Source organism: Mirounga leonina, unplaced genomic scaffold (assembly GCF_011800145.1).
Source record: "Mirounga leonina isolate KUSES-001 unplaced genomic scaffold, KU_Mleo_1.0 Mir_115, whole genome shotgun sequence".
Taxonomy (NCBI): Eukaryota; Metazoa; Chordata; class Mammalia; order Carnivora; family Phocidae; genus Mirounga; species Mirounga leonina.
In genome coordinates this window covers 59431560-59457525 of record NW_023270268.1, presented here as the reverse complement: position 1 = coordinate 59457525, position 25966 = coordinate 59431560, and the positions used below count along the sequence as shown (strand labels likewise).

At 38.6% G+C, this 25966-nt stretch overlaps 1 protein-coding gene across 1 annotated transcript in view; it reads left to right on the top strand.

Annotated features, from left to right (window-relative positions):
- Positions 1–13805, top strand: part of ZBBX (zinc finger B-box domain containing) — a 110243-nt gene extending 96438 nt beyond the window's left edge. The window contains 3 exon segments of the mRNA XM_034988738.1: positions 10281–10428; positions 12193–12311; positions 13729–13805. Of these exon segments, the coding sequence (XP_034844629.1) occupies positions 10281–10428; positions 12193–12311; positions 13729–13805 (344 nt within the window).
- Positions 13806–25966: the final 12161 nt, after the last annotated feature.

Below are 25966 nucleotides of genomic sequence, written 5' to 3'. Positions count from 1 at the left end.
TTCATCTTTATGGTCGATTGGCAAGTTAGCTAGATTAATTTAGTGGATCACAATTTTTTTTTCCTCTGGACTTAGCAGACATTTCTCCACTGTCTTCTGTCCCTGATTTTTAATGTTAGTTAGTTTAACATCAAGTTTTTCCTTTTAACTTTTGTTTGGTTAAATTTAATTGTCGAATAGTTTTGCCCCCAGGTAGGGCTCCTGGTAGCTCTACTGCTCGAGTTCTCTCATGTTTGAGAATGCATGCTTCCTTTATATTCAATGGCAAATCAGCTGAGGGTAAGTTCCTTGGGTCATTTGACCTGTAAACCTTGTATATACTGATTCTTTGCTTTCTGGGTCTGAATTCTGCTATGAAGTAGTCTGAGGTCACCTTGATTTTTTACTTCACTCTCTCTCTTGCATGTGACAGGGTTCTTTCCTGACTAGATGTTTGAAGAATTTCTTTCTTAATCTTTGAAATTCAATAACTGGACCAGGAATGTGTTTCAATATCAATAATTGAGCATTTCATAAAGCACAGGGCTCTCTTTCTTTCTGTAGAATAAATTGCTCCTTATTTTCAGAGAAATTTTCTGCTGTTGTATGTTTGAATTGCTTTTCTGTTCCACTTGGCTTTCTCCTGCTGACAAACCTATTTTGTCTATGTTGGATCTTCTTTGTACAATGTATTTACTTATATTTTCTTCAACTATTTTAACCAGTTTTTATTTTCCTTTGCATTTACTACTTTATCTTAAACTTGTGTTCTATGTTGAAAGTTTAATTTTCAGCTATAGTTATAGAATATTCTTTATTGATTGATTTAATAAATAATGGATTTGATTTAATAAATTAGCTCTCTAAAGGTATTGTTTTGATTTTTTTGGTAAATTTTTACTTTTATAGATTTCAAATTTATAGAAAATTTGCAAGAATGCAAGAAAATACAAACTCCTGTATACTCTTTATCCAATTCACTATTTATCTGTCTTTTGCCCTGCTTAGATATGTACACACACACACACACACACACACTGCCCTTTCTTGTGAACCATTTGAGAGAAAGTTATAAAGATTATGACCCTTGATCAAAAAAATACTTCAATGTGTATTACCCAGGAACAAGAACATTTTCTCAAGAATCATAATAATCAAAAATTTGATATTGATACAATGTGATTCTCTAATCCACAGTACATATCTAATTTTTAAAATTTGTCTCAATGGTGTTCATTATACTTGTTTTTTTTCTGGTACAGAATCCAATCCAGGACCATTGGATTTTTTTTTCTTTTTGATGTCTGACATGCTATTGTCTATACCAGTGCTCACCCCCTCACTCCTTACCACTCTGGTAACCAAGAGTTTGTTTCCTAGATCTATGAAACTGTTCTGTTTTGTTTTATGTGTTTAATTGTTTTGTTTTTTTTCTTAGATTCCACATATAAGTGAAATCAAATGGTATTTGTTTTTCTCAGTCTGACTTATTTCACTCAGCATAATATCCTCTAGGTCCATCCATGTTGTTACAAATGGCAAGATTTCATTCTCTTTTTGTGTCTGAGTAATATTCTGGTGTGTGTGTGTGTCTGTGTGTGTGTGTGTGTCTGTGTGTCTGTGTGTATCTCACATCTTTATCCATTCATATATTGATGGACATTCAGGTTGCTTCTATATCGTGGCTATTTTAAATAATGCTGCAATGAACATAGGGGTGCAGGTATCTCTTTGAATTGGTGTTTTCATTTTATTCAGATAATCCAGAAATAAAATTGCTGGATTGTACGGTAGTTCTATCTTTAACTTTTTTAGTAACTTCTATATTGTTTTCCATAGTAGTTGTACCAATTTATATTTCCACCAACAGTGTACAAGGGTTCCCTTTTTTTCATATCCTCACTAACACTAGTTACTTTTTTGTTTTTGTTTTATTGATAATAGCCAATCTGACAGGTGGGAGGTGATTATGATATAGAGCATCTTTTAATATGCCTATTGGCCATCTGTATGTCTTCTTTGGAAAAATGTCTGTTTAGGTCCTCTGCCCAGTTTTTAATTACATTGTTTGTTTGTTTTTTGATACTGAGTTGTATAAGTTCTTTTTGTATTTTGAATATGAACCTATTATTGGCTGTATGATTTGCAAATATTCTTCTCCCATTCAGTAGGCTACCTTTCCATTTTGTTGATGGTTTCCTTTGCTTTTTAGTTTGCTGTAATCCCATTTGTTTATTTTAGATTTTGTTGCCCTTGCCTGAGAATACTGGTCCAAAAATATTTAATAATATATATTGCTAAGACCAATGCTGTAGTTCACTGCCTATGGTTTCTTCTAGGAATTTTATGGTTTTAGGTGTTACGTTTCAAGTCTTTAATCCATTTTGAATTTATTTTTATATATGGTATAAAATAGTGGTACAGTTTCATTCTTCTGTATATAGCTGTCAGTTTTCTCAATACCATTTATTAAAGAGACTGGGATCATTTATGGCTCCATTCAAATTTTAAGATTCTTTGGTCTAGATTTGTAAAATATGCTATTGATATTTTGATGGAATTTGCATTGAATCATTGGATCGTTTTGGGTAGAATGGACATTTTAAAAATATTTATTCTTCCAATCCAGGAGCACATTGTATCTTTTTTATTATTTATGTTGTTTCTATTTCTTACATCAGTGTTTTATAGTTTTCAGAGTACAGGTCTTTACCTCCTTAAATTTAGTTCTAGGTATTTTATTCTTTTTTTTTTTTTAAGATTTTATTTATTTATTTGAGACAGAGAGAATGAGAGAGAGAGAGAGAGCACATGAGAGGGGGGAGGGTCAGAGGGAGAAGCAGGCTCCCCGCCAAGCAGGGAGCCCGATGTGGGACTCGATCCCAGGACTCCAGGATCATGACCTGAGCCGAAGGCAGTCGCTTAACCAACTGAGCCACCCAGGCGCCCGGTATTTTATTCTTTTTAATGCAGTTATAAATGGGATTCATTTCTCTTTTTAATACCTTATTACTAGTGTATAGAAATGTGACTGATTCTGTATATTAATTTTGTATCCTGTGACTTTACTGAATTTATTTATTCTTACAGCTTTTTGGTGGAGTCTTGGTTTTTCTGTATACAGTGTCATGCCAGTTGTAAATAGTGACCATTTTACTTCTTCCTTTCCAATTTGGGTGCTTTTTTTTTTCTTTTTTTTCTTTTTCTATCCTAATTGCTGTGGCTAGGACTTCTAGTGTTGAATATGTTGAATAAAACATGGAAATCCAATAAAAGTGGTGGAAGTGAGCATCCTTGTCTTATTCCTGATCTTAGAGGAAAAGCTTTCAGCTTTTCATGGTTGAATATAATGTTAGCTTTGCATTTGCCATGTATGGTCTTTTTTATGTTGAGGTGTATTCCTTCTATACCCATGAGTGGGATTGGCCCAGGGCGCAACATGCTGGGGTTGTCGTGGGGAAATGGCTGGAGCTATTCTAAGCTAGGAGCTTGGGGCTTGTCGGGTCAGCCCTAGCAGGCCAACTATAGTACCTGGATCCTGCTTTTGTTTGTGCTACCAAGGTGGAGGGGGAACATAAAAAATGGCACTTACTAGGGCTTCCAACCTCGGAGTGATTTCCAGTAGTTTCCCACCATTTGGCAGATTTTATGGTTAGTGGATTTCCTTCACTTATCGTTCAATTTCCCTTTAAATCTATTTTTTCTTTGTGTCCCGGGGTGAGGGATTCTGCACATGGGCCCCTCGGTGATGTATGCCTCTCCACTTCAGGTTGCCACATTGGGGATGGGATTCCCTTCATTACTGTGTCTCCATCTCTTACCCTTCCCTGTGGTCCCTCTCTCTCTTATTGTGCAAGAGCCAGTCATTCAGCCTTGAGTTCTTCTTCAGGAGGAATTGCTCTGTATGTAGGTGTAGATTCAGTGTGGCCATGGAAGGAGGTGAGTTCAGGGTCTTCTATACCACCGTGTTGGACTGGCTCCTCACAGTGTTGCACTTTTTTAAAATATCATTTTTGTTACTTCTTCTGTAGCTAAAGGACTCATGGGGAGTCCTTTCTTATGGTCTTGATCTGTTTTCTACTAGATTGACCTTTTATTTAATCATTCTTTGCATGCTATGAATTCTTAGATTCTAGTTTGTCTGCATAGCTAGTTGCTGTCCTTTCTTTGTATCTTCCTTGTTCATACTTACTGTGGGCAGCTTTGCTCATATGCTCTGCCTTTTCTGATACAGTGAGACTACATTTTCCCTAAAATGCTGTCCACCTGAGATGTGTCAGTCTTCTCTTTGGAGCTACTATCTGTGGGTTGGTTATTGCATTGTTTTCTGTATCTTGCCAGCTCAGAAGCATGGGAGAATAGATGAAGGAATGGGGAGTTTATCCTAATTTGTTGGAGGACCTGGGCTCTCGTCTTCTTCTTGATTATATTAAACTTCATTGCACCTGTTTTCAAGTGTGTTCTGTCCCTATGGGGACACCTGCAGGTTTTAATTTGCTTGCCTCTGCTAAGATCTTACAGTGGGTACTTAGAGGCTTTAAAAGTATTTCAAATAATTTCTTCTTACTTCCCCTTCACCAGTGATCTCCAAATTGGTGTGGTATTGGTGAGACCTGTACTTTAGATGACTCTCCTTTTCCTGATACTAGTTTGGTGTGTGTATTGGGTGGAGAGGAAAGTGGGTGGACAGCGGTAACACCCAGCTATACCTCAGTGAATCTTCTATTTATTTCTTTGGTTGCCCCTTTTCCAGGTTTATTATGTGGACTTGTATCCCTTTCTTTGTTTGACTCCTTTTGTGATTTGATTTGATTTTTGTTTTTTCTGCTTTTTCTATTCATTTCATTATGGGTTGGGGGATGAGAGTCTATGATCCATCTGTACCTATCGTCCATTTGCCTTAGTCTAAAATACTAAAAATCAAATGTAAATCTCCTTGGAGGTAATTCTCACATTAAAGATCAATTCAAAAATGAAGTATGATAGGCCTGAACTGGATCTAAAAAGGATTACCATACAGTTTTTAATCAGAAAATGAAGGGTTTCTTATTTTGATAAATTGGTAAATTCCATTATTTACAAATGAAACACAGCACTTAACAAGCAATAGTCTCTTGTGGTTGTTTCTAACCACTTAGCTTTCCTATTTCCTTTATCACTTTTGTTCTTACATACTTCACTTTTTCCCTGGGCCACTCATTTTCTCATATGCTGGCACCACTTTTTTCACCAGAATGCATAACTTTTCGTAAATGAAAGCAAGCACACACTGTGTGGCCTGTGAACTGCCAGGGCTTTTCTGATGGTCCAGGAGGAGAACAAAATCACTTATCCACACTTGACCCACGAGCAGCTCTTTCTCTTTGAGAAGATTGGCTCAGGATGAGTGCACAGCGTTAGAGACATTCACCTGGAGCTGAGGAAGGAAGAGGGCGGCCCATCAGCTGAATCAACCCAACAGTCAGCGAGGTGACAGATGTTGTGGTGTAATCAGCCGCTATTCCAGAGAACTCACTGTTTCTGTACAAGACTTCTGTATTCCGTTTAGCATCAATGGGCAGAAAAATTCTACCCACATTTCACTACTCATGGTGTAGCCTGGAAAAACTCCACATGAGGTTTGGTTCCCCAGAAGCACAGCTACACAATTTGACTCTTATACAAATGTAAATGTGTTCACATCTCTGTGAAAGCCAAGTTTTTGAGAGTGGCAAACCTGACTTGTTTTCTGTTAGCTTTAGGGTATATCCACGTCCTCTAAGTTCTGTGGGAAACAACTATGCTGAGGAGCTGGGAGAAGAAAAGACAGAAGATAACTACATTAAATGAAGTGTTTTCCCCATTCATTCCGATTGCTGTGGCTGATATGAGAGCCTTTTCAGAGGCAGGCAGGCAGGGCCGGCTAGCGGGTTAGGCAGGGGGTGATGCATTGCAGTCTGCAGACACAGCTTTCTGCTGAATCAGGAGATGGGGGCAGCAAAGCAGGGTGGTTGCCAGCCCAGGCTCTGGGGCCAGGAGCCTGATTTTGAAATCTGAAACCGCTCCTTACTGGCTTCATGCCTTCAGGCAAATTGCTTTCTTAATCTGATTTTGCATCAGTTTCTGTGTATGAAAGAGGGGTAATAATCGGCCCTATCATAAAATTACTCAGTGATTGAATTAAATTATATATTAAACATTATATTTATGAAAATTTCTTTCTCCCTCTCTCTCTCCACACACACACTCTCTCTCAAGAGTTAGTTGCCTAGCACATAGTAAGTCCTGAAAAAATCTGTTAAATTATGTAAGGAATCAGTGAGTGGTACTTTCCACATACAGTCAGGTAAGGTTCTCTTGGTAAGTCTAATTTTTAGTCAAAAACATCTAAAAGCTGTTTCCATTCTAAAGCCATGTTTTCTTGTGGGCCACTTTGAGGGTATAGTTAGCTATAGTTCATGCCATATAATTATTTCCTCCACAAGGATCTCTGTAAATGACGCTACAGTCACTTCCTTAATGGGCTCAATATGGCAATATAGCTTACTTAACTAGTCACTTTGTCAACTTTTGAATATTGTTATAGCCTGAAGAAATTGGGGAAATATCAGAAGATATGCATTATGAGGAAGTATCAATAATAATGCACATTAAAGCATTCACATTTTCATTAGTTAAAAATGATCCATTTGTTCAAACTCATTCTGACTTGTGGTTTAAGACCTAAATTCTCATGGCAATCCTATGTTTGTACAAGACCACAGGTAGTTAACTGAGCCAAGTAATTAAAGAGAGGAAAGTACTTTTTCTTAAACAAGAAAGAATAAAAATCTACCTGATACTAGTAGATGTAGCTATATTGCTGGTGAAATAAAATAGTAAGGCAGTGAGTAACTGGGGCCTCTGTTCAAAAGTTGACCATCAAGTAAGATATTAAACTCTAAAAGGGCTAATCAGGATATACAGTTAGCAAATTAAGTAACCCTTATAAAGACAGTCAGGTTAAGATGGGCTGGAATGGCAATCTTTTTGCTTTAGGTCACCTTTCACTTTCAGAAAAAAAAATGAGTGCCACATATAAGTGAAAGTCAACCTATTTTTAAGAATCCTGCTATAAGAATATGAAGCCATTCAATGAATAATAATAATCACTACTTGTTTTTATATGTAGTGTTGCTCCATTTGATCTTTAAAACTAACTACTCTGTGAGGTAAATGAACAGATACGATTTTTGATCTCCCCTTTGTGGATTTAGCAACTGAGGCTCTGGGTGACATAGTAACTGCCCGGGGTCTTCCCTGGGAGCTCCGAAAAGCCCAGGCACAAACCCATGCAAGTCTGCCCCACAGTCCTTTGTCTTACCACCCTACCACAGTGCCACTTAAATAATGTGAAATCCTTACTTCTGATCAATATTGTGACCACTTAAAAAGCAGAGGGTTGTGGGCAGAGTGAAGGTAAAGGGAAGAAGGAATGGAGGGATAAACAAGGCAAGACACAATGGCAGAAGGGAAGAGATGGAGGGAGAAGAAAACAAAAGTATGAAGTGTTGGGGGTGGGGCTCACAGGTTACAGGGCAAGTGTTCTGGTTGTCACACCCTCCTAAACACAGGGATATCCTTTGTAGCTCTGCTAGATAGTTCTTTAGATGGTGGTGGTGGTGGTGGTTTGGGTTCCTTATAGGAAAGTAGCCTATCTGCTTTGTGTCCATTCTTTGAAGTTTTAACCCTTCTCTTTGGTTCTACCTTTCTTTCCTTCATTTCTTTTACCCATCTAAATGTTCATTTCCCTGTAGAATAAAGTTTTATGTATATGTTTTAAGTGACTTGAGTTGCAGAAATACACCTAAAACTCCCTATTTAGTCAATTTTCCCCCTTTGCCATTCTTTATTATTGCATTTAAGAGATTCTTTAATGATCAGGGAACATACACTATTACTCCAGGGATAAAAAGGTTTAACTTCAATCCATTCCTTAAAAGTCCACTTTCTTGACGGGTATAAAGTAAATTTGTAACAGCTGAATTTCCAATATAAATGTCAATCCAGTCTTCCCTGGTCTTATATTAGAAAAATTTAGGTTTTTGTACAATTGATCTTTTAGGTTTAACACTAACCCACAATAGGGTTTTCATAAGCAGTTTTATTTTCTTCTGCCTTGAAAACCAAGTGATGTCACCTTTGCCCCTATTAACTTCACCAGATATTCGAAAAAATAATTTTGAGAATGTACAGTTATACAAAAATAGGCCCATTCTGTTTGCACCATCTGAATTAGCTCTGTGCTCATTCAGTAGGGACTCAATTGCCTAACAGAGGTTGAATACATCTCCTGCCGGTGTTCTTTAGACCTAAGAGTCACTATTAGGTTTCAGTACTGTAGTGTTAACCAATTCCAAATCCTGAATTGATTGCTTTCTCACCGCTAACACTCCCTATCATTGGGGCAAGTAAAGGTGTCTTGCATACCTGTCTTTTTTTCCTTGTGGAAAGAGAGGAGAGAAAATAAAAGCCTCGGCTAAAGAATTAGATTCTGGAACATAGTGATTGATGATATTGGTGAGCTAGAAGAGCTTGGGGCTGGTTCCAGTTTTTCTACTCTGGTTGTGTGACTTCCAAGTTACCAATCCCTTGGGGACCCACAATTTCCTAATCTCCAACAGCTGGGGATGTGACAAAAATTCTAGCTGAGGAATCTTTTGTTTTTCTCAAAATTAATCTTATACAGGGCCCCAAATTTAAATGAGACCCAGTGAAAGCTGTCTTGGTTGCTTTGGGGTGGTGGGAACAGGAGCTTCATCCCCAAGCCTACTGAACTTCACCATGTATCATAATTTGAAAGTCACTGGCCTAAATAATTTTAAGGACATTTCCAGTTGTAAATGTATTGAGGTCTATCTTGCAGCAGGAATAATCTGAAGTTTCTTCCAGCAGGGGAATCTCTGCTTTCTCAAAAATTTCAAGTAAGTGCTATCTACCAAGAAATAATAATAATATTAAAATAATTCTCTCAGTCAAGTGTATAGTACCCGTAGTTTGGTGTGTGGTCCTTCTGATCAGGAGGATATTTGCTTGACACTTTCATAGGAGTGGGAAGGGAAGAATAAGACCCAGTACTTTTAACAGTTTTAAAAGTCATCCCAGCATAACCTTAGGTATAAGCTAGATGGCCCTTACAACTTTTTCAAAGATGAAAAGAAAGCATTATGGTCTTTCTAATATAGTAATCATATTTATTTCTGTACTTGACTTTTTGGTAGTTCATATAAAATATGTTTGCTTGTCCATTTGCTTATTTAACTTGCACTATTTGTCCTTACCTGAGCTAAATCACCCCAGCTTCATGTAAAAGGAGATTTAAGGCTTCTCCCCTTTCACATAGTTATTATCTACCCAAACAAAGCAAGGACACAGGAAAAGAAAGGGTAGCTTTGCCAGAACTAACCTTTGCCTCAGACTGTGTGGGGGTAAAACTTTTATTTCTTAGAAGACAAAAATAAACAATAAAGTGTTTAACATTCAGGCAAATTGAGGAATGGCATAATATTCTAGCTTTAAAAAGGATCCCATGATATTCTTTGCAATATTGTAAATTTTCAGGACAGTTGACACTTTAAGTATAACATATTTAAAAATCAATATGGTTAGGTGAAATAAGTCACACAGAGAAAGACAAGTACTGTATAATATCACTTATATGTGGAATCTAAAAAAGCCAAACACATAGAGACAGAGACTAGAATAGTGGTTACCATAAGCTAAGAGAGGGGGGAAATGGGGAAATATTGGCCAAAGAGTATAAACTTCCCGTTAGAAGATGAATAACTTCTGGGATGTAATGTACAGCATGGTGATTATAGTTAATAATATTATATGCTTGACAGTTGCTAAGAAAGTAGATCTTAAATGTTCTCACCACAAACAAAAAAAGCTAATACAAAAGGCATGATGGAGGTGTTAGCTAACACCATGGTGGTAATCATTTTGCAGTATATAAGTGTTCCAATCAACATATTGTACACCTTAAACTCACACGTTACATGTCTGTTATACTTCCATAACGCTGAAAAAATTGGGGAATTTGCTGAAAACAAAGTATGATTGAAGTGACTTGATACCGATGCCCTAATTTAGAAGGTCAGATCAAGCTTACTTCATATTCTGCCCACCCCACAAGTACTAGAAAATCGAGGTGATTGACAATCTGTACTGACCTTCTCTGTACCACTTATAGTTTACACTGGGTAAACTTTCAGTACCATATGCTGTGCGTTTGTGTCTTGAATTTATGTGTTGACAGTGCATGAAATAAAATGTTTCAGATCCTTCAGAAAAGCTTTACAGCCTAACCTCAGAAGAGTTACCAGCTTTAACAACCTTCAACAACCATTCGCTGAACATAAGTCAGACTACCCTAGATTTCCGTAAGACCTCCAGTGCAAGAGGCCTCTGTGCGGTTGAGGAATGGAGGTAAGTTAAGCCTGCAGCCCATATGTAAAGATAGGGCATAGTGAAATTTTTGACAAGTCCTGAATAATTATCTTTACTATATAAAGAAAGATTGTCCTCATGTGTGTACTTTATATGGCCATTCTTTGTAAAATGTTTGGGTCCTTTGTTGACCTATTATCAGGATTTAGTAAAAGTCTTATGAAGTGGTTACTTTAACGTGAAGAGCTAATTCTCTGCTGCACAATGTGTGTCAGCAAAATGAAAAGATATTTGGAATTTTATAATCCTTCAGCCTTTCTTCTTATATGGAGAAACAGTTGCTTTACTTGCATTAATTAACTTAATAAATATCAGTACTTTGCACTAATAGAATCTTACTCAATGTGAATAAGGTTTTTAGAATATTGAGAAGATTCTTTCTTAAAATTAAGTCAAGATTGTTAGTGATAGCATATTTTAAATTGTATCATTTCATTCTTTCTGCCCATGAAAAACATTTAGGGATGATCAGTCTATAAAGACCACAGGTTATACTAATAAATGCTTCAGAAAGTAGTTTATCACGTTGGTCTATTATTGACATGATGGAATTTCTTGGAAAAGGAGGAGGGATTTTTCTAGAAGGATTAAGATAAATGTAAAATATAAGTCTCTTGATTTGTAAATTCCTTTGACTGGTTTGAAGTCTAATATTGCAGTGAAAGGGAATCAAGAGTCCATTACTCTTTCTAAAGGAGAAAATCATTTAGCTGTGGTCCTTGGATTTTTGATTTCTGACACCACTTACATTTTAAAAAGGAGGGATCAATATAAAGTTGCTATTTTTTCCCCTAAAAAGCTCTTTTAAAACAAAGTAACTAAACTTACCACATACCCTCGGCATCATTTCATGAAAGAAAGGACATTTCATACTAAAAATATAAGGGGAACAAACAGAATAAAGCACAGTTCTTTAAAATTAAAAATGTCATGAAAAAGTCATTACCTTGTCCTTATTTTCTCTTCTTAGACCAGTGAAAATTTTTATCTCAGTCAGATCTTCCCTGGTCCACAGATCAGAGTTTAGTAACTGTTGGTTTAGCCTCTGTTGGGCATAAAGAAGGATCCAAAAAAATATCCATCACAGGATGAAGTATTTTATATTATTTAGTGGCATACATGGGCTGAAACTCTAGATAACTTGGACAAAAAAATCTGAATTTTACAAACTCCTTCCTGTTCCCCCACACTACCTCCTTCCCTAAAGCTGACACCTATATGCTAGAGTTTCTACCAGTTCCTTTCCACAATAAAATGTAACAAAATAAAATAACTAAATAATTGCTGCCATTAATTTTGGTTTTGGCGTATCTTGACTGGCTATCCACATAGTCCTAATTTACTGTACACAAAAGAGGTGATTTATCTGGCAGTCTATTCATTGGGATTCTATTAAACAGCCAATGTAATGATGAATGTTCCTAATGATAACCCTGAGGCTCTGCAAGTTTCTGAAGTGCCTTCTGAATCATCAATGAAAGACACAACCAGAGACCATAAAATCTTCTCCCCTTGGTTCCACTGTGGCTTTATTTCTTGGGAGAGGGAGAATGATGAGAATTTCTCATTAAAAGGAGGCTTGGTATATTGGGCACATTGAAAATTATGGCCCCAGTCTGAGACAGCCTCCTCACATCTGCCTGCCTCCAATGACTTCAGTGCATGTAGTATTGATCAGAAGATAAATGAAGGGTTGAAACCTGGTCCTGTATATTGTGTATTGATCTCTTAATGTATTTCCAGCTCTTCTGAAAGAGATACTGAAACTCAGTCTTTGCTGACACTTTCTGAAAGCAGCACAGATGAGGAGGAAGAGGATTTTCTTGAGAAGCAACATGTCATCATGCTACCGTGGTCATAGAGTTCCTCATGATAATGATCATTTGTTCATTACTTTTCCATTTGTACCCAAAGTAAAGCAAACAGCTGAAAAAAGTGACCAAGTGATTACCTGTCCAGGTGCTGGAGATTTTGAGTATTAATGTTTCTGATATTTCAAGGTTTGCAGACTAATAAAAGTTAGTGAAATTATAAGTTTAAGGGCTTTTTCTTCCAAATGATTTATTGTATGTCAGACACTAATCTATATTGCAGATCATATTAGGAAAATTTCGTGAATTTGTGAAAATAACATTTATTTATTTATTTATTTATTTATTTATTTGACAGAGAGAGATAGCGAGAGCAGGAACACAAGCAGGGGGAGTGGGAGAGGGAGAAGCAGGCTTCCTGCCGAAGAAGGAGCCCGATGTGGGACTCGATCCCAGAACCCTGGGATCATGACCTGAGCCGAAGGCAGACGCTTAACGACTGAGCCACCCAGGCGCCTGAAAATAACATTTAAAATTGTGTCTCTAGAACCTACTATATAGGTTAGAACATGATTGTATTTAAAGTAATATTTAACTGTTGAATTATATTTAAATAATGATGTCATCATACGAGTATACATTCAATGGCCAACTCATATTTGGCAGTAGCATTCACTGAGCCTAGAATCCATACTTTACTTTGGTAACTACTATTTTGTTTTGATTCTGTTAGGGTTTTTGACATTTAGAAAATTCTGGTAACTTCAAACGTTGCTGCCAGAAGAGAAAAAGAGGACCCAAAATAAAGCAGACATAACACTTGTCATTCTAGTATGACACAAAGACATATACTAGAAAACACAGGAAACCCCCTCCCCCCCAAGCATCTTACTTTGGGAGGGTCAGTGTGATGGTTAATTTTATGTCAACTTGGCTAGGCTACGGTACCCAGATATTTGGTGAAACTGTATTCTAGATGTTTCTATGAAGGTATTTTTTAGATGAGATTAATATTTAAATCAATAGACTTTGAGTAAAGCTGATCACCCTAAATGGTATGTGTGGGTCTCAACTAATCAGTTTGAAAGTCTTAAGAGAAAAAAGACCCAGGTCCTCCAAAGAGGAGGAACTGCTGCCTTCAGATTGCCTTTGGGCTCAAACTGCAATATCTACTCTTTCCTGGGTCTCCCGCCTTCTGGCCTGCCCTGTAGATTTTGGATTTGCTAAGCTGTCACAATGGTTCCGTTTCCCTGGAGAGCTGATTAATACAAATACAGTTGCTGGATGGTCGTGACAGTGAAAGAAATGAACACATATAGAGGTGTTCTGCTGGTCTCGAGTAGTAGGAGATTTGGGGTTGGAGGGTGTTCAGTGCTTTACATGATCTTATAATTCAAGAGTTTAACAAAAGAGCAGAAAAAGACATGCCCAGGGATAGCTTTATGGTTGTCACTTTGTGACATTTTAGGACAGTTTCCCCTTAAGGAGTTTATTGACATCAGGAAAACATACCTGCAGGTTGGCTATGCCATCATCAGAGCATAGCCATAGCTCAAGGATCAAACTCCTTTTTCTTCCTTATGATTCTGGGTAATAACCCCTTGTATAAGATTGATGATTGTTCAGTGTAATTTATCTTTGATATTTTTGCCATGGGATCAGTACGTTGTACTGGTAGTCACACAGGTCACCTACTGGCAGGATAAAAAATGATGAAGACACCTATTTCTATGGTCTAAAAATAGATAGGTCTATAGGTCTAAAAATGCCCTTTAATTGGGTATAAAAATGCCTTCATTAAAAGTAGCATAAATGGGGTGCCTGGGTGACTCAGTTGGTTAAGCGACTGCCTTCGGCTCAGGTCATGATCCCGGAGTCCCGGGATCGAGTCCCACATCGGGCTCCCTGCTCAGCAGGGAATCTGCTTCTCCCTCTGACCTTACCCCCTCTCGTGTTCTCATTCTCTCTCTCTCTCGCTCTCAAATAAATAAAATCTTTAAAAAAAAAAAGTAGCATAAATGAACAATAGGCAATAAGGAAATCCAATCATATAATCAAAATAAAATTTCTCAAAAGAAACAAATATCTTAAAGTTAAGCGTGTGACTCCTCTGAAGTTTTCACTGTCCTCTTAGCACTTCCTCTGTCACCATCCCAGAGAAGTAACAGTGAGTCACCCTTGAATCCTCATCATTTATGGCAAAGGCCCTTCTGGCATCTTGTCCTGAGGCTGATACCTTTCTGAATTTTAGTATTTATAGTTAAAATGGGGATTGCCTCTTCATCGGTTAAAATAGGAAGAAAATACATTATTTTTGTTTTTAGCATGTCTGCTCAGGTTTAAAGTTTTTTGACTCTCTCTGCTCTCCTTTGCTGTAAGACAACATCTTCCTTTTTCCTTCTGATGAAGAAGAAAATTGCTCCCTAGTGGCAATTGATACAACTCCAGTGTTTTTCTCAAAGTGGAAGGAGGTGTCCCATTCCCATTAAGGAAGAAGGACCACTACTCTTCGTTCTGTGTATCCAGGAATACCTTGAGTCTTTTTTGGACTAGCTCAGAAAGGGATTTTAAAAGATGCTGTTACGTTTTACAATATAAAAATTTTAAAATAAAAATAAATCTGAGAATTAGTTGCATTAGTGCATTTCTGGCCAGGACCTGAGATAGGCATATACTGTTGACTTTGCCATTTGATGTCCAATATGACATTGAAATTAAACATGAGGGTCCTCTGTGGCAGAGCAGACCCCCTTCTGCCTTTATTTTCTTCCCATAACCACACATTTAGAAAAGTTCCTTAATTCCTTTGCCATTAGTCTAATGAGGAAATAAAAACTAAGTAAGATTAGAGCCTTTGCCTGAAGCAGTTTCAATGTGTTCTCTCATTTTGAAGCTCAAGCTTAAAATCACTGTTAAAGGCATGCACCTAGTTCTGACCGTGGAATTGAGAGAGTTACAGACATGCCAGAAGAATGGCAACCATGTTCCCCGTGCTAGAGTTACCACAGTGTGCCTCCAGCAACCACTGGACAAATGACCACATGGTTTTATGTGCGTGTTGGGATGTAGCAGTTTATACTCAGGCTTGCTTAGTGGTGTAATAGTCATATGAAATTCTATAATTTTACAGTTCTGGACATACACATAATAGAAACAAATTGACATTAAATTATATCTGATAGCTTGAATATGTTGTTTAATATTTACTGAAGTCCTTCACATCCAATGCACTCTGAGTGTCTCACACAACACAGGCCACTTGATGCTGTGCCTTATATGTGAAGTGCACAGAAAACCTTTCTTGAACAAAGGAATGTTACCAAATGGCTCCATCTTGGGACACCTGGGTGGCTCAGTCAGTTAAAGCATCTGCCTTCGGCTCGGGTCTTGATCCCAGGGTCCTGGGTTCGAGCCCCGCATAGGGCTCCCTGCTCAGTGGGGAGCCTGCTTCTCCCTCTGCCTGCTGCTCCCCCTGCTTGTGCTTGCTCTCTCTCTCTCTCTGACAAATAAATAAATTCTTTAAAGAAATGGCTCCATCTCTGTAATAGGGCACTCAGATATTTTAAATAATGCCTTGATTCAGAGAAAAACAGTTCTCTATGTCCCTATGCTTCAGTGGTTGGAAAGATCTTGAGCAATGCTTACCTTATCTTGGTTTTGGCTACATGATATTTCTCATCTCTAAGGTCTCAAAATGCACCTTCTCTCATTCCTGTCTTAATTAATTCCCTATGTTCCTTTTTCTTTATTCTTTATTCTTTCTCATGGCATCCTACTTTTCCCTTCCTAGTTCCTCATAGCATATTAATTTATTGGGATGATTTTGAGTGTATGTCAACTAGACTATACATTTCAACTGAACATGAATTATGTCCATTTTGTTCACCACTATGCACTTAGTCCCTAGCATATGCTTGCTGGTCGTCAGGAATGAATGAATGAATGAATGAATGAATGAAGTGTGAAGGATCCAATGATAAGCCATCTCAGTCCTTAATTTTTCCCAAGGGGAGACAGTAAGATATATAAAATGAGAGAAACACAGGTTATCAGGTTATACTATTTACTAGCTGGCAGATAACTTACTGAATGTGTTTCTTCATCATGAAATGGAAAAAAAAGGCACCGAGTTTACTTAGCTCAGAAGAGTGTTGTGGGAATCCAATGCAATAGTGAGTGTGGAAACCCTTTTGGAATTGAAAAGCTCTCTGCCATGCTTATTATCATCACTTTTCATGAGCTTATGCTACAGTCATTGAATATACAGACAAGTTGATGGATCAATTAGTGAATTCAGGATCGAGTTAATAAATGATACACAAAAGTCACTCAGTATCTAAAGTGGAGAATGCTTTCAGGGTGTTGGACAGTTAAACTGAATGATGTATAAAGTTGTTTATGTTGAAAGCTAAATATCTAAATTTATTTTATCAAAATTATTTTTGAAACATTGTTTCCTGTGTTTAGCTTTCTCCTATCATGTGTAAACTCAGAATTTTTAAATATTAAGATTGCACTGGTACTTTTATAAACACTCTATGCATCATAATTTCAGAGAGGAGAAATTTTAAAAACATACTATTTATACCTCCCCAAATCTGTTTTTATGGGATATTTTGTTTCATCATAATTTTCATCGCTGGTTATTTATTACTAGCCACATTTTCATGAAAACAATCTTTATTTCCTCAGAGTTCATCTGTGCCTGTAGTTTATCCCCCACCTAAAGTCAGAATTCTTTGTTAGTGACACCCTAATTGTTTGCTGAGTAAATGATTATGATGTTGCAAACAGGATTATGACTTTAGCTGGGGAATAACCAGCAGGCATAGATGAACTCTAAGGAAATAAAATCCTCCCTTTTTAATGCAAATGTCTTCCATAGTTAAGGAAAAGGAGAGGATATTTTTAGTGTTCTCCATGAGGTGACAGTTATGTTTAAAATGAAAAGAATTAATTGATTGTTGGGGTTAGCTTGTGTTTCTTTTTTTCAGCTACATGTAATATGCAATAACAGTTATGGAAACAGTTCTAAGCATCTCTATGCTCTTATTTCTGCCAGAAAGATGCACTATGTGTATTGCTTTCTATCCAGAAAACAAATATACATTTTTCTAGATACAAATGCTTAGGAATATTTCCAAGAGGGGAAATGTACTTCATTTCTATTTTACAATTAAACCTTATATTTTCAACATAAGTTAAGTATAAAAGAGATGTTTTAGGGTAAATTTTGATATCATTTCACATTTTTTAGGTAATTGTATTTTTATAGTATAACATTTTGTTGTTTATTCAAGCGACGGTAGACTTTGTAAACAGCTTCTGCACTTAAAAAAAAAATGAAAGCTGCAAGTGCAGGCAGGAGATGAACAGATGCACATTTAATTTTTCAAAAGTAATCACCCCACATTTACTTTCTCCTCTGACCTACACCACACTACAGCCCGGGAAAAATAGCATGTAAGTTAGGCCATTGAACCAATCAGGATTTGGTTTAATTTTATATTACCGGAAACACCAAATAACAGTGGACTAATGTAGAAGATTCTCTTGTGTGTGGGGTCTGGGAGTAGGCAGTGTGGAGTTGGTGCAGGAAACATCTTACTATGTTGTTTCTATCCTCAAGGTGACCTTGTCATTCAAGATGGGGATAGATCTCCAGCCGTCAGAATCTGAGTTCGAGGTGTCAAGAAGGGGGACAGTGGGGAGAGCAAAGTAGACACCTCCTAACTGAGGTAACTTCCTTTAACCAGTATTCCTGGATATCTCACAAAACACTTCTGCTTACGTATTATTGGCTGAAACTTAGTCACATCTAGATGCAAGGGAATTTGGAAATGTAGTTGCTTAAGTGGGCACATTGCTGGAGGGGGGAAAGATGGCGGAGGAGTAGGGGACCCTATTTCAACTGGTCCCCGGAATTGAGCTGGATAACTACCAGACCACTCTGAGCACCCACGAAACCAGCCTGAGATGTAAGAAGATCTGGATCTCTACAAACAGAATATCGCAGGCGGTTGATTTTGAGGTAGAAGCAGAGAGCCGTGATTCTGCGGGCAGATATCGGAGGATAAACGGCAGCGGGAGGGTGCCTGGCCATGGGGATCCTACACTGCCAGTGAGTGACAGCCTCGCGCGCTGCAGACGGGGCACAGACCCGCAGACCGGTAGCATCGGGAAAGGACTTTAGGGCAGCCCCCAGGGTGGAAAACCAGACCGGGAGGGTCGCGCGCATGCGAATGGCAGCCGCCTGGACAGAAACCAGGAGCGACGATCGCGGGCACGCAAACTGCAGCCTCCGAGAGGGAAACCCAGTGCTCCGGGTCGTGCAGGTGAACTGCAACCTCCAGGGTGGAAACCCCGAGCGTGGAGTTGCGCGCACGTGAACTGCAGTCCCCAGGACAGGACCCCAAGCGGTGGAGTCGCGCGTGAGTGTGCGCATGCGCACACACGCAACCTGGGAGTGGCTGGTGGTTTTAGAAGCACAAAGGGCAGAGACGTGCCCCGACCTGGAGGCAGGACTGGGAGCACTGGGGAGGGGCGCACAACCCAGGACGCTGCAGTTTCTAACAGCACGGACAGAAACAGAGACAGTGTGGCCTGGAGAGCTCACTGAAGAACAGACTGAGGTCTCTCTGCTCTGAGGCAGAGAGTTGGAAATGGTCTCTTCTGCTCTGACTCGCGGAAGAGACGCGGAAAGCCGCCAGGGAAAGGAGCCAGAGAACAAAAGCCCCAAAGACTGATTCCCACTGAGCCCATCCCCTGCCACAGGGAAGCAGGGCAACTCCGCCCGAACAGGGTTGCCTGAGTAACAGTGCGGCAGGCCCCTCCCGCAGAAGATGGGCTGGGAAAACAAGAGGCCAGCAACCTTAAGGTCCCAAGAAAACAGGTGCATCTTGCTTGGGTTCTGGTCAATAATTTGGACTCTATACACTCCCTCAAACACCCATCAACAGAATGACTAGGAGGAGGAGCCCCCAAAACAGAAAAGACTCAGGGATTATGACTTATGCTGCATATTTACAAATGGATGCAGATATAACTAAGATGTCGGACTTGGAATTCAGGCTAGCAATTGTGAAGACAATGGTTAGAATAGAGAAATCAATTAATGGCAACATAGAGTCTCTAAGGGCAGAAATAAAAGGTGAATTGGCAGAACTTAAAAATGCTATCAATGAGATCCAATCCAATCTAGATAACCTAACAGCTAGGGTAACTGAGACAGAAGAGAGAATAAGCGATCTGGAAGACAGTATAATAGATAAAAAGGGAAAAGGGGAGGCCAGGGAAAAACAACTCAGAATCCATGAAAATAGAATCAGAGAAATAAGTGACACCATGAGGCTTTCCAATGTCAGAATCATTGGAATCCCCGAGGGAGTGGAGAGAGAGAGAGGGCTAGAAGATGTATTTGAGCAAATCATAGCTGAGAACTTCCCTAATCTGGGAAATGAAACAAACATTCGAGTCCTAGAGGCAGAGAGGACCCCTCCTAAGATCGAGGAAAACAGGCCAACACCCCGGCATGTAATAGTAAAACTTGCAAATCTTAGAACCAAGGAAACCATCTTAAGGGCAGTTAGGGGGAAGAGATTCCTTACACACAGAGGGTGGAACTTCAGAATAACGTCAGAGCTATCCACAGAGACCTGGCAAGCCAGAAAGGCCTGGCAAGACATATTCAGGGTACTAAATGAGAAGAACATGCAGCCAAGAATACTTTATCCAGCAAGGCTTTCATTTAGAATGGATGGAGAGATGCAGAGCTTCCACGACCGGCAGAAGTTGAAAGAATATGTGACCACTAAGCCAGCCCTGCAAGAAATACTAAGGGGTGTTCTATAAAAGGAGAAAGACCCCAAGAGTGATCTACAACAGAAATTTACAGGGACAATCTATAAAAACAACGTCTTCACAGGCAACATGAGGACAATTAATTCATATCTTTCAATAATCACTCTCAACGTGAATGGCCTAAATGCTCCCATAAAATGGCACAGGGTTGCAGATTGGATGAAAAGACAGGACCCATCCATATGCTGTCTACAAGAGACTCATTTTGAACCTAAAGATACATCCAGACTGAAAGTGAAGGGATGGAGATCTATCTTCCATGCCAGTGGACCTCAAAAGAAAGTTGGGGTAGCAATTCTTATATCAGACAAATTAGATTTTAAACTAAAGTCTGTAATAAGAGACACAGAAGGACACTATATCATTCTTAAAGGGTCTATCCAATAAGAAGATCTAACAATTGTAAATATCTATGCCCCCAACATGGGAGCAGCCATCTTCATAAGCCAACTGTTAACCAAAATAAAGAGTCATATTGATAACAATACGTTAATTGTAAGAGACCTCAATACTCCACTCTCAGCAAAGGGCAGATCATCTAAGCAGAAAATCAGAAGGAAACAAGAGCTTTGAATGATACATTGAACCAGATGGACCTCATAGATATATACAGAACATTCCATCCTAAAACAACAGAATACTCATTCTTTTCAAGTGCACATGGAACTTTCTCCAGAAGAGACCATATATACTGGGTCACAAATCAGGTCTCAACCGATACCAAAAGATTGAGATTATTCCCTGCATATTCTCAGACCACAATGCTCTAAAACTGGAACTCAATCACAAGAAAAAATTTGGCAGAAATTCAAACACTTGGAAGCTAAAGACCACTCTGCTCAAGAATGTTTGGGTCAACCAAGAAATCAAAGAAGAACTTAAACAATTCATGGAAATCAATGAGAACGAAAACACATCGGTCCAAAACCTATGGGATACTGCAAAGGCGGTCCTAAGGGGGAAATACATAGCCAGCCAAGCCTCACTCAAAAAAATAGAAAAATCCCGAATTCACCAACTAACTCTACACCTTAAAGAACTAGAGAAAAAGCAACAAATGACGCTAAGCCATGCATTAGAAGAGAAATAATTAAAATTAGAGCAGAAATCAATGAATTAGAAACCAGAAACACAGTAGATCAGATCAATGAAACTATAAGTTGGTTCTTTGAAAGAATTAATAAGATCGATAAACCACTGGCCAGACTTATCCAAAAGAAAAGAGAAAGGACCCAAATAAAATTATGAATGAAAGGGGAGAGATCACGACTAACACCAAGGAAATAGAAATAGATTATTAGAAATTATTACCAACAACTATATGCCAATAAGCTGAGCAATCTGGATGAAATGGAGGCCTACCTGGAAACCTATAAGCTGCCAAGACTGAAACAGGACGAAATTGACAACCTGAATAGGCCAATAACCAGTAATGAGATTGAAGCAGTGATCAAAAACCTCCCAAAACACGAGAGTCCAGGGCCTGATGGATTCCCTGGGGAATTCTACCAAACATTCAAAGAAGAAAGAATACCTATTCTCCTGAAGCTGTTTCCAAAAATAGAAACAGAAGGAAAACTTCCAAACTCATTCTATGAGGCCAGCATTACCTTAATCCCCAAACCAGGCAAAGACCCCAACAAAAAGGAGAATTTCAGACCGATATCCCTGATGAATATGGATTCCAAAATCCTCAACAAAATCCTAGCTAATAGGATCCAACAACACATTAAAAGGATCATCCACCATGACCAAGTGAGATTTATCCCTGGGATGCAAGGGTGGTTCATCATTCGCAAATCAATCAATGTGATAGCACACATTAATAAGAGGAGGGAGAAGAACCATATGGTCCTCTCAATTGATGCAGAAAAAGCATTTGACAAAATACAACATGCTTTCCTGATTAAAACTCTCCAGAGTATAGGGATAGAGGGAACATTCCTCAAGCTCATAAAATCCATCTATGAAAAACCCACAGCGAATATCATCCTCAATGGGGAAAAGCTGAGAGCCTTTCCCTTAAGATCAGGAACATGTCAAGGATGCCCACTCTCACCACTGGTGTTCAACATAGTACTAGAAGTCCTAGCAACAGCAATCAGGCAACAAAAAGAAATAAAAGGTATTCAAATTGGCAAAGAAGTCAAACTCTCTCTTTTTGCAGACGACATGATACTTTATGTGGAAAACCCAAAAGACTTCACCCCCAAATTACTAGAACTCCTCCAGCAATTCAGTAATGTGGCAGGATACAAAATCAATGCACAGAAATCAGTTGCTTTCTTATACACTAACAACGCAACTGTTGAAAGAGAAATTAAAGAAACGATTCCATTTACAATAGCACCAAAAACCATAAGATACCTCGGAATAAACCTAACCAAAGAGGTAAAGGATCAATACTCTAGGAACTACAAAACACTCATGAAAGAAATTGAAGAAGACACAAAAAGATGGAAAAATATTCCCTGCTCATGGATCGGAAGAATAAACATTGTTAAAATGTCTATGCTACCCAGAGCAATCTATACCTTCAATGCCATCCCGATCAAAATTCCAATGACATTTTTCAAAGTGCTGGAACAAACAATCCTAAAATTTGTATGGAATCAGAAAAGACCCCGAATCGCCAAGGAGATGTTGAAAAAGAAAAACAAAGCTGGGGGCATCACGTTGCCTGATTTCAAGCTATATTACAAAGCTGTGATCACCAAGACAGCATGGTACTGGCACAAAAACATACAGACCAATGGAACAGAATAGAGAACCCAGATATGGACCCTCAACTCTATGGTCAAATAATCTTCGACAAAGCAGGAAAAAACATGCAATGGAAAAAAGACAGTGTCTTCAATAAATGGTGCTGGGAAAATTGGACAGCTATATACAGAAGAATGAAACTCGACCATTCTCTAACACCGTACACAAAGATAAACTCAAAGTGGATGAAAGACCTCAATGTGAGACAGGAATCCATCCCAATCCTAGAGGAGAACATAGGCAGTAACCTCTTTGACATTGGCCACAGCAACTTCTTTCAAGATACATCTCCAAAACCTAGTGAAACAAAAGCAAAAATGAACTTTTGGGACTTCATCAAGATAAAAAACTTCTGCACAGCAAAGGAAACAGTCAACAAAACAAAGAGGCAACCCACAGAATGGGAGAAGATATTTGCAAATGACACTACAGATAAAGGGCTGGTATCCAAAATCTATAAAGAACTTCTCAAACTCAACACCCAAAAAACAAATAATCAAGTCAAAAAGTGTGCAGAAGAGATGAACAGACACTTCTCTGAAGAAGACATACAAATGGCTAACAGACACATGAAAAAATGTTCATCATCATTAGCCATCAGGGAAATCCAAATCAAAACCACCCTGAGATACCACCTTACACCAGTTAGAATGGCCAAAATGGACAGGGAAAGAAACAACAAATGTTGGAGAGGTTGTGGAGAAAGGGGAACCCTCTTACACTGTTGGTGGGAATGCAAGTTGGTACAGCCACCTTGGAAAACAGTGTGGAGGTTCCTCAAAAATTTAAAAATAGAGCTACCCTATGACCCAGCAATTGCACTACTGGGCATTTACCCCAAAGACACAGATGTAGTGAAAAGAAGGGCCATATGCACCCCAATGTTCATAGCAACGATGTCCGCAATAGCCAAACTGTGGAAAGAGCCGAGATGCCCTTCAACAGATGAATGGATAAAGAAGATGTGGTCCATATATACAATGGAATGTTACTCAGCCATCAGAAAAGATGAATACCCAACTTTTACATCGACATGGATGGGACTGGAGGAGATTATGCTAAGTGAAATAAGTCAAGCAGAGAAAGTCAATTATATGGTTTCACTTATTTGTGGAAAGTAAGGAATAACATGGAGGACATTAGGAGAAGGAAGGGAAAAATGGGCGGGGGAAATTGGAGGGAGAGATGAACCATGAGAGACTATGGACCTGAGAAACAGAGTTTTAGAGGGAGGGGGGAGGGGGGAGGGGGGATTGGTTAGCCCAATGATGGGTATTAGGGAGGGCACGTACTGCATGGAGCACTGGGTGTTATATGAAAACAATGGATCGTGGATCACTACATCAAAAACTAATGATGTATTGTATGGTGACTAACATAACATAATAAAATTAAAAAAAAAGAATATTCTTAAAATATAATAGTTTTCTCTCATTAATAGCTTTAAATTAAAATTGACATATTACTTTAAAAAAAAAAGTGTGCACATTGCTGCTCAGAATAAAAGTGGGGTTGTGTCACTGGGGAAGATAGGGAGAGTGGATAGTGAAGGCACCTGGCATGTCTGTCACAGCCTCTAATATTACCTTCATTACTGATCTACCACAGTTTGCTTTCAGAATATAGGCATTTTGCAGTTAATGTGGTTTGAAATTGTGGCAGAAACCCACCTTTTGCAATTTAAATAAGTCAAATTTAAGAGACACTCCTATACTTAGATCACTCAGTTTCATATATAAACCATTCCTCTCTTTTAGTCTGAAAGACACACTTCCGTTACACAAACAGACTTCATCATTATTCAGCTTCAGGTTTTCACCTTAGGACTTCTTGAAATACATTCCATATCTCTTTAAAGCTCAGTGTTTGGGCTAATGCCCAAATCCAATCTGCTTTGGCAAGGACTTTCAATGCACTCTGTTAAAAATACTGTGATATGAAATATTTGTCTCAAATGATGTTCCAATATTAGGATATTTTGAAACCTATGATGGAAATTTTCACAAGAATACACAGAGAACAAATATAAAATAGTTTCTTCTATTAGGAATATTGGATATTAGTATAGGAGAGCCAGAGATTACAGATGGTCTCAGAGATAAAGTCTCATGGTGATGTGCTCATATAGCAGTGCTTTAATCCTTTGTAGTTCACATATCAAATGAGAGATTAAGTGCTTTCAAACCAAGTTCTGGGGACCCATAGGGTTTCTTGATTTCAGGGAGGAGCCTGAAGGAGGATTGAGTTGTTCAACAAAAGAATCTCTGCTTGGGTTTTTTTTTTTTTTTTTTTTTTTCTATAAAGGGATTCTTTGTGAGATTGAAGAAAGAGTTTTACCACAGAAGTTAGAGACCTGTGGCATAGAGTCCTAGATCTCTGGGCCCCTCTCAGGCTGGTTTTTTGGGATTTATGTTGTCACAGAATGTGATATGTTGTTAAGATGTTTTACTGGATTTACATCTCTTGGCTGTAAGCCCAGACTCCAGAGAACAATGAAGGAAGATAATTTCTCCTCCTCAATTCATTGAAAACTCTTCAAAAATTATCCAACTTTAGGCAGACATCTACATTGCTAACTGACTTCTAGTTAGGTATCTTTTTCTTCAAGTACAGAAACCCAATCAAGATACTGAAAGTAAAGTGCGTTTATTTTAGCGAGAAGTGAAATTATATGGAAATCCAAGAACAGGAGCTGTAGAAAAGTTGGCCTCACAGGATTTTAGGGTTCCTGGACCTGAGACAATTCTTTCTCTGGATGGTCTTGATCTTTCATGGGTTCCTGCTTTTGGGGAGCACATTAGCTCTATGTTCCCTACTGACTGGCTTCTTATGCTCACACATACTTTATGCCTGTGCCCAAGGATTCAACTTGTTATGGTTCCTTCAGGCCTCTGCCTCATGCTTCTCTCTCTCTGCTCTCCTCACATCACTATTTCAGTCCCTTGAATTGGTTTTTCAAATCTAAATCCAGAGAGAGATGTTGGATTGGTCCAGTTTATATTTTCAAGCCAGGCAACATGGTTGCCTAAGGGGGGTTCAGGGCTGGGTCAGAGGCAAACAAGTGTTGCTAGGCCATGGTAAGA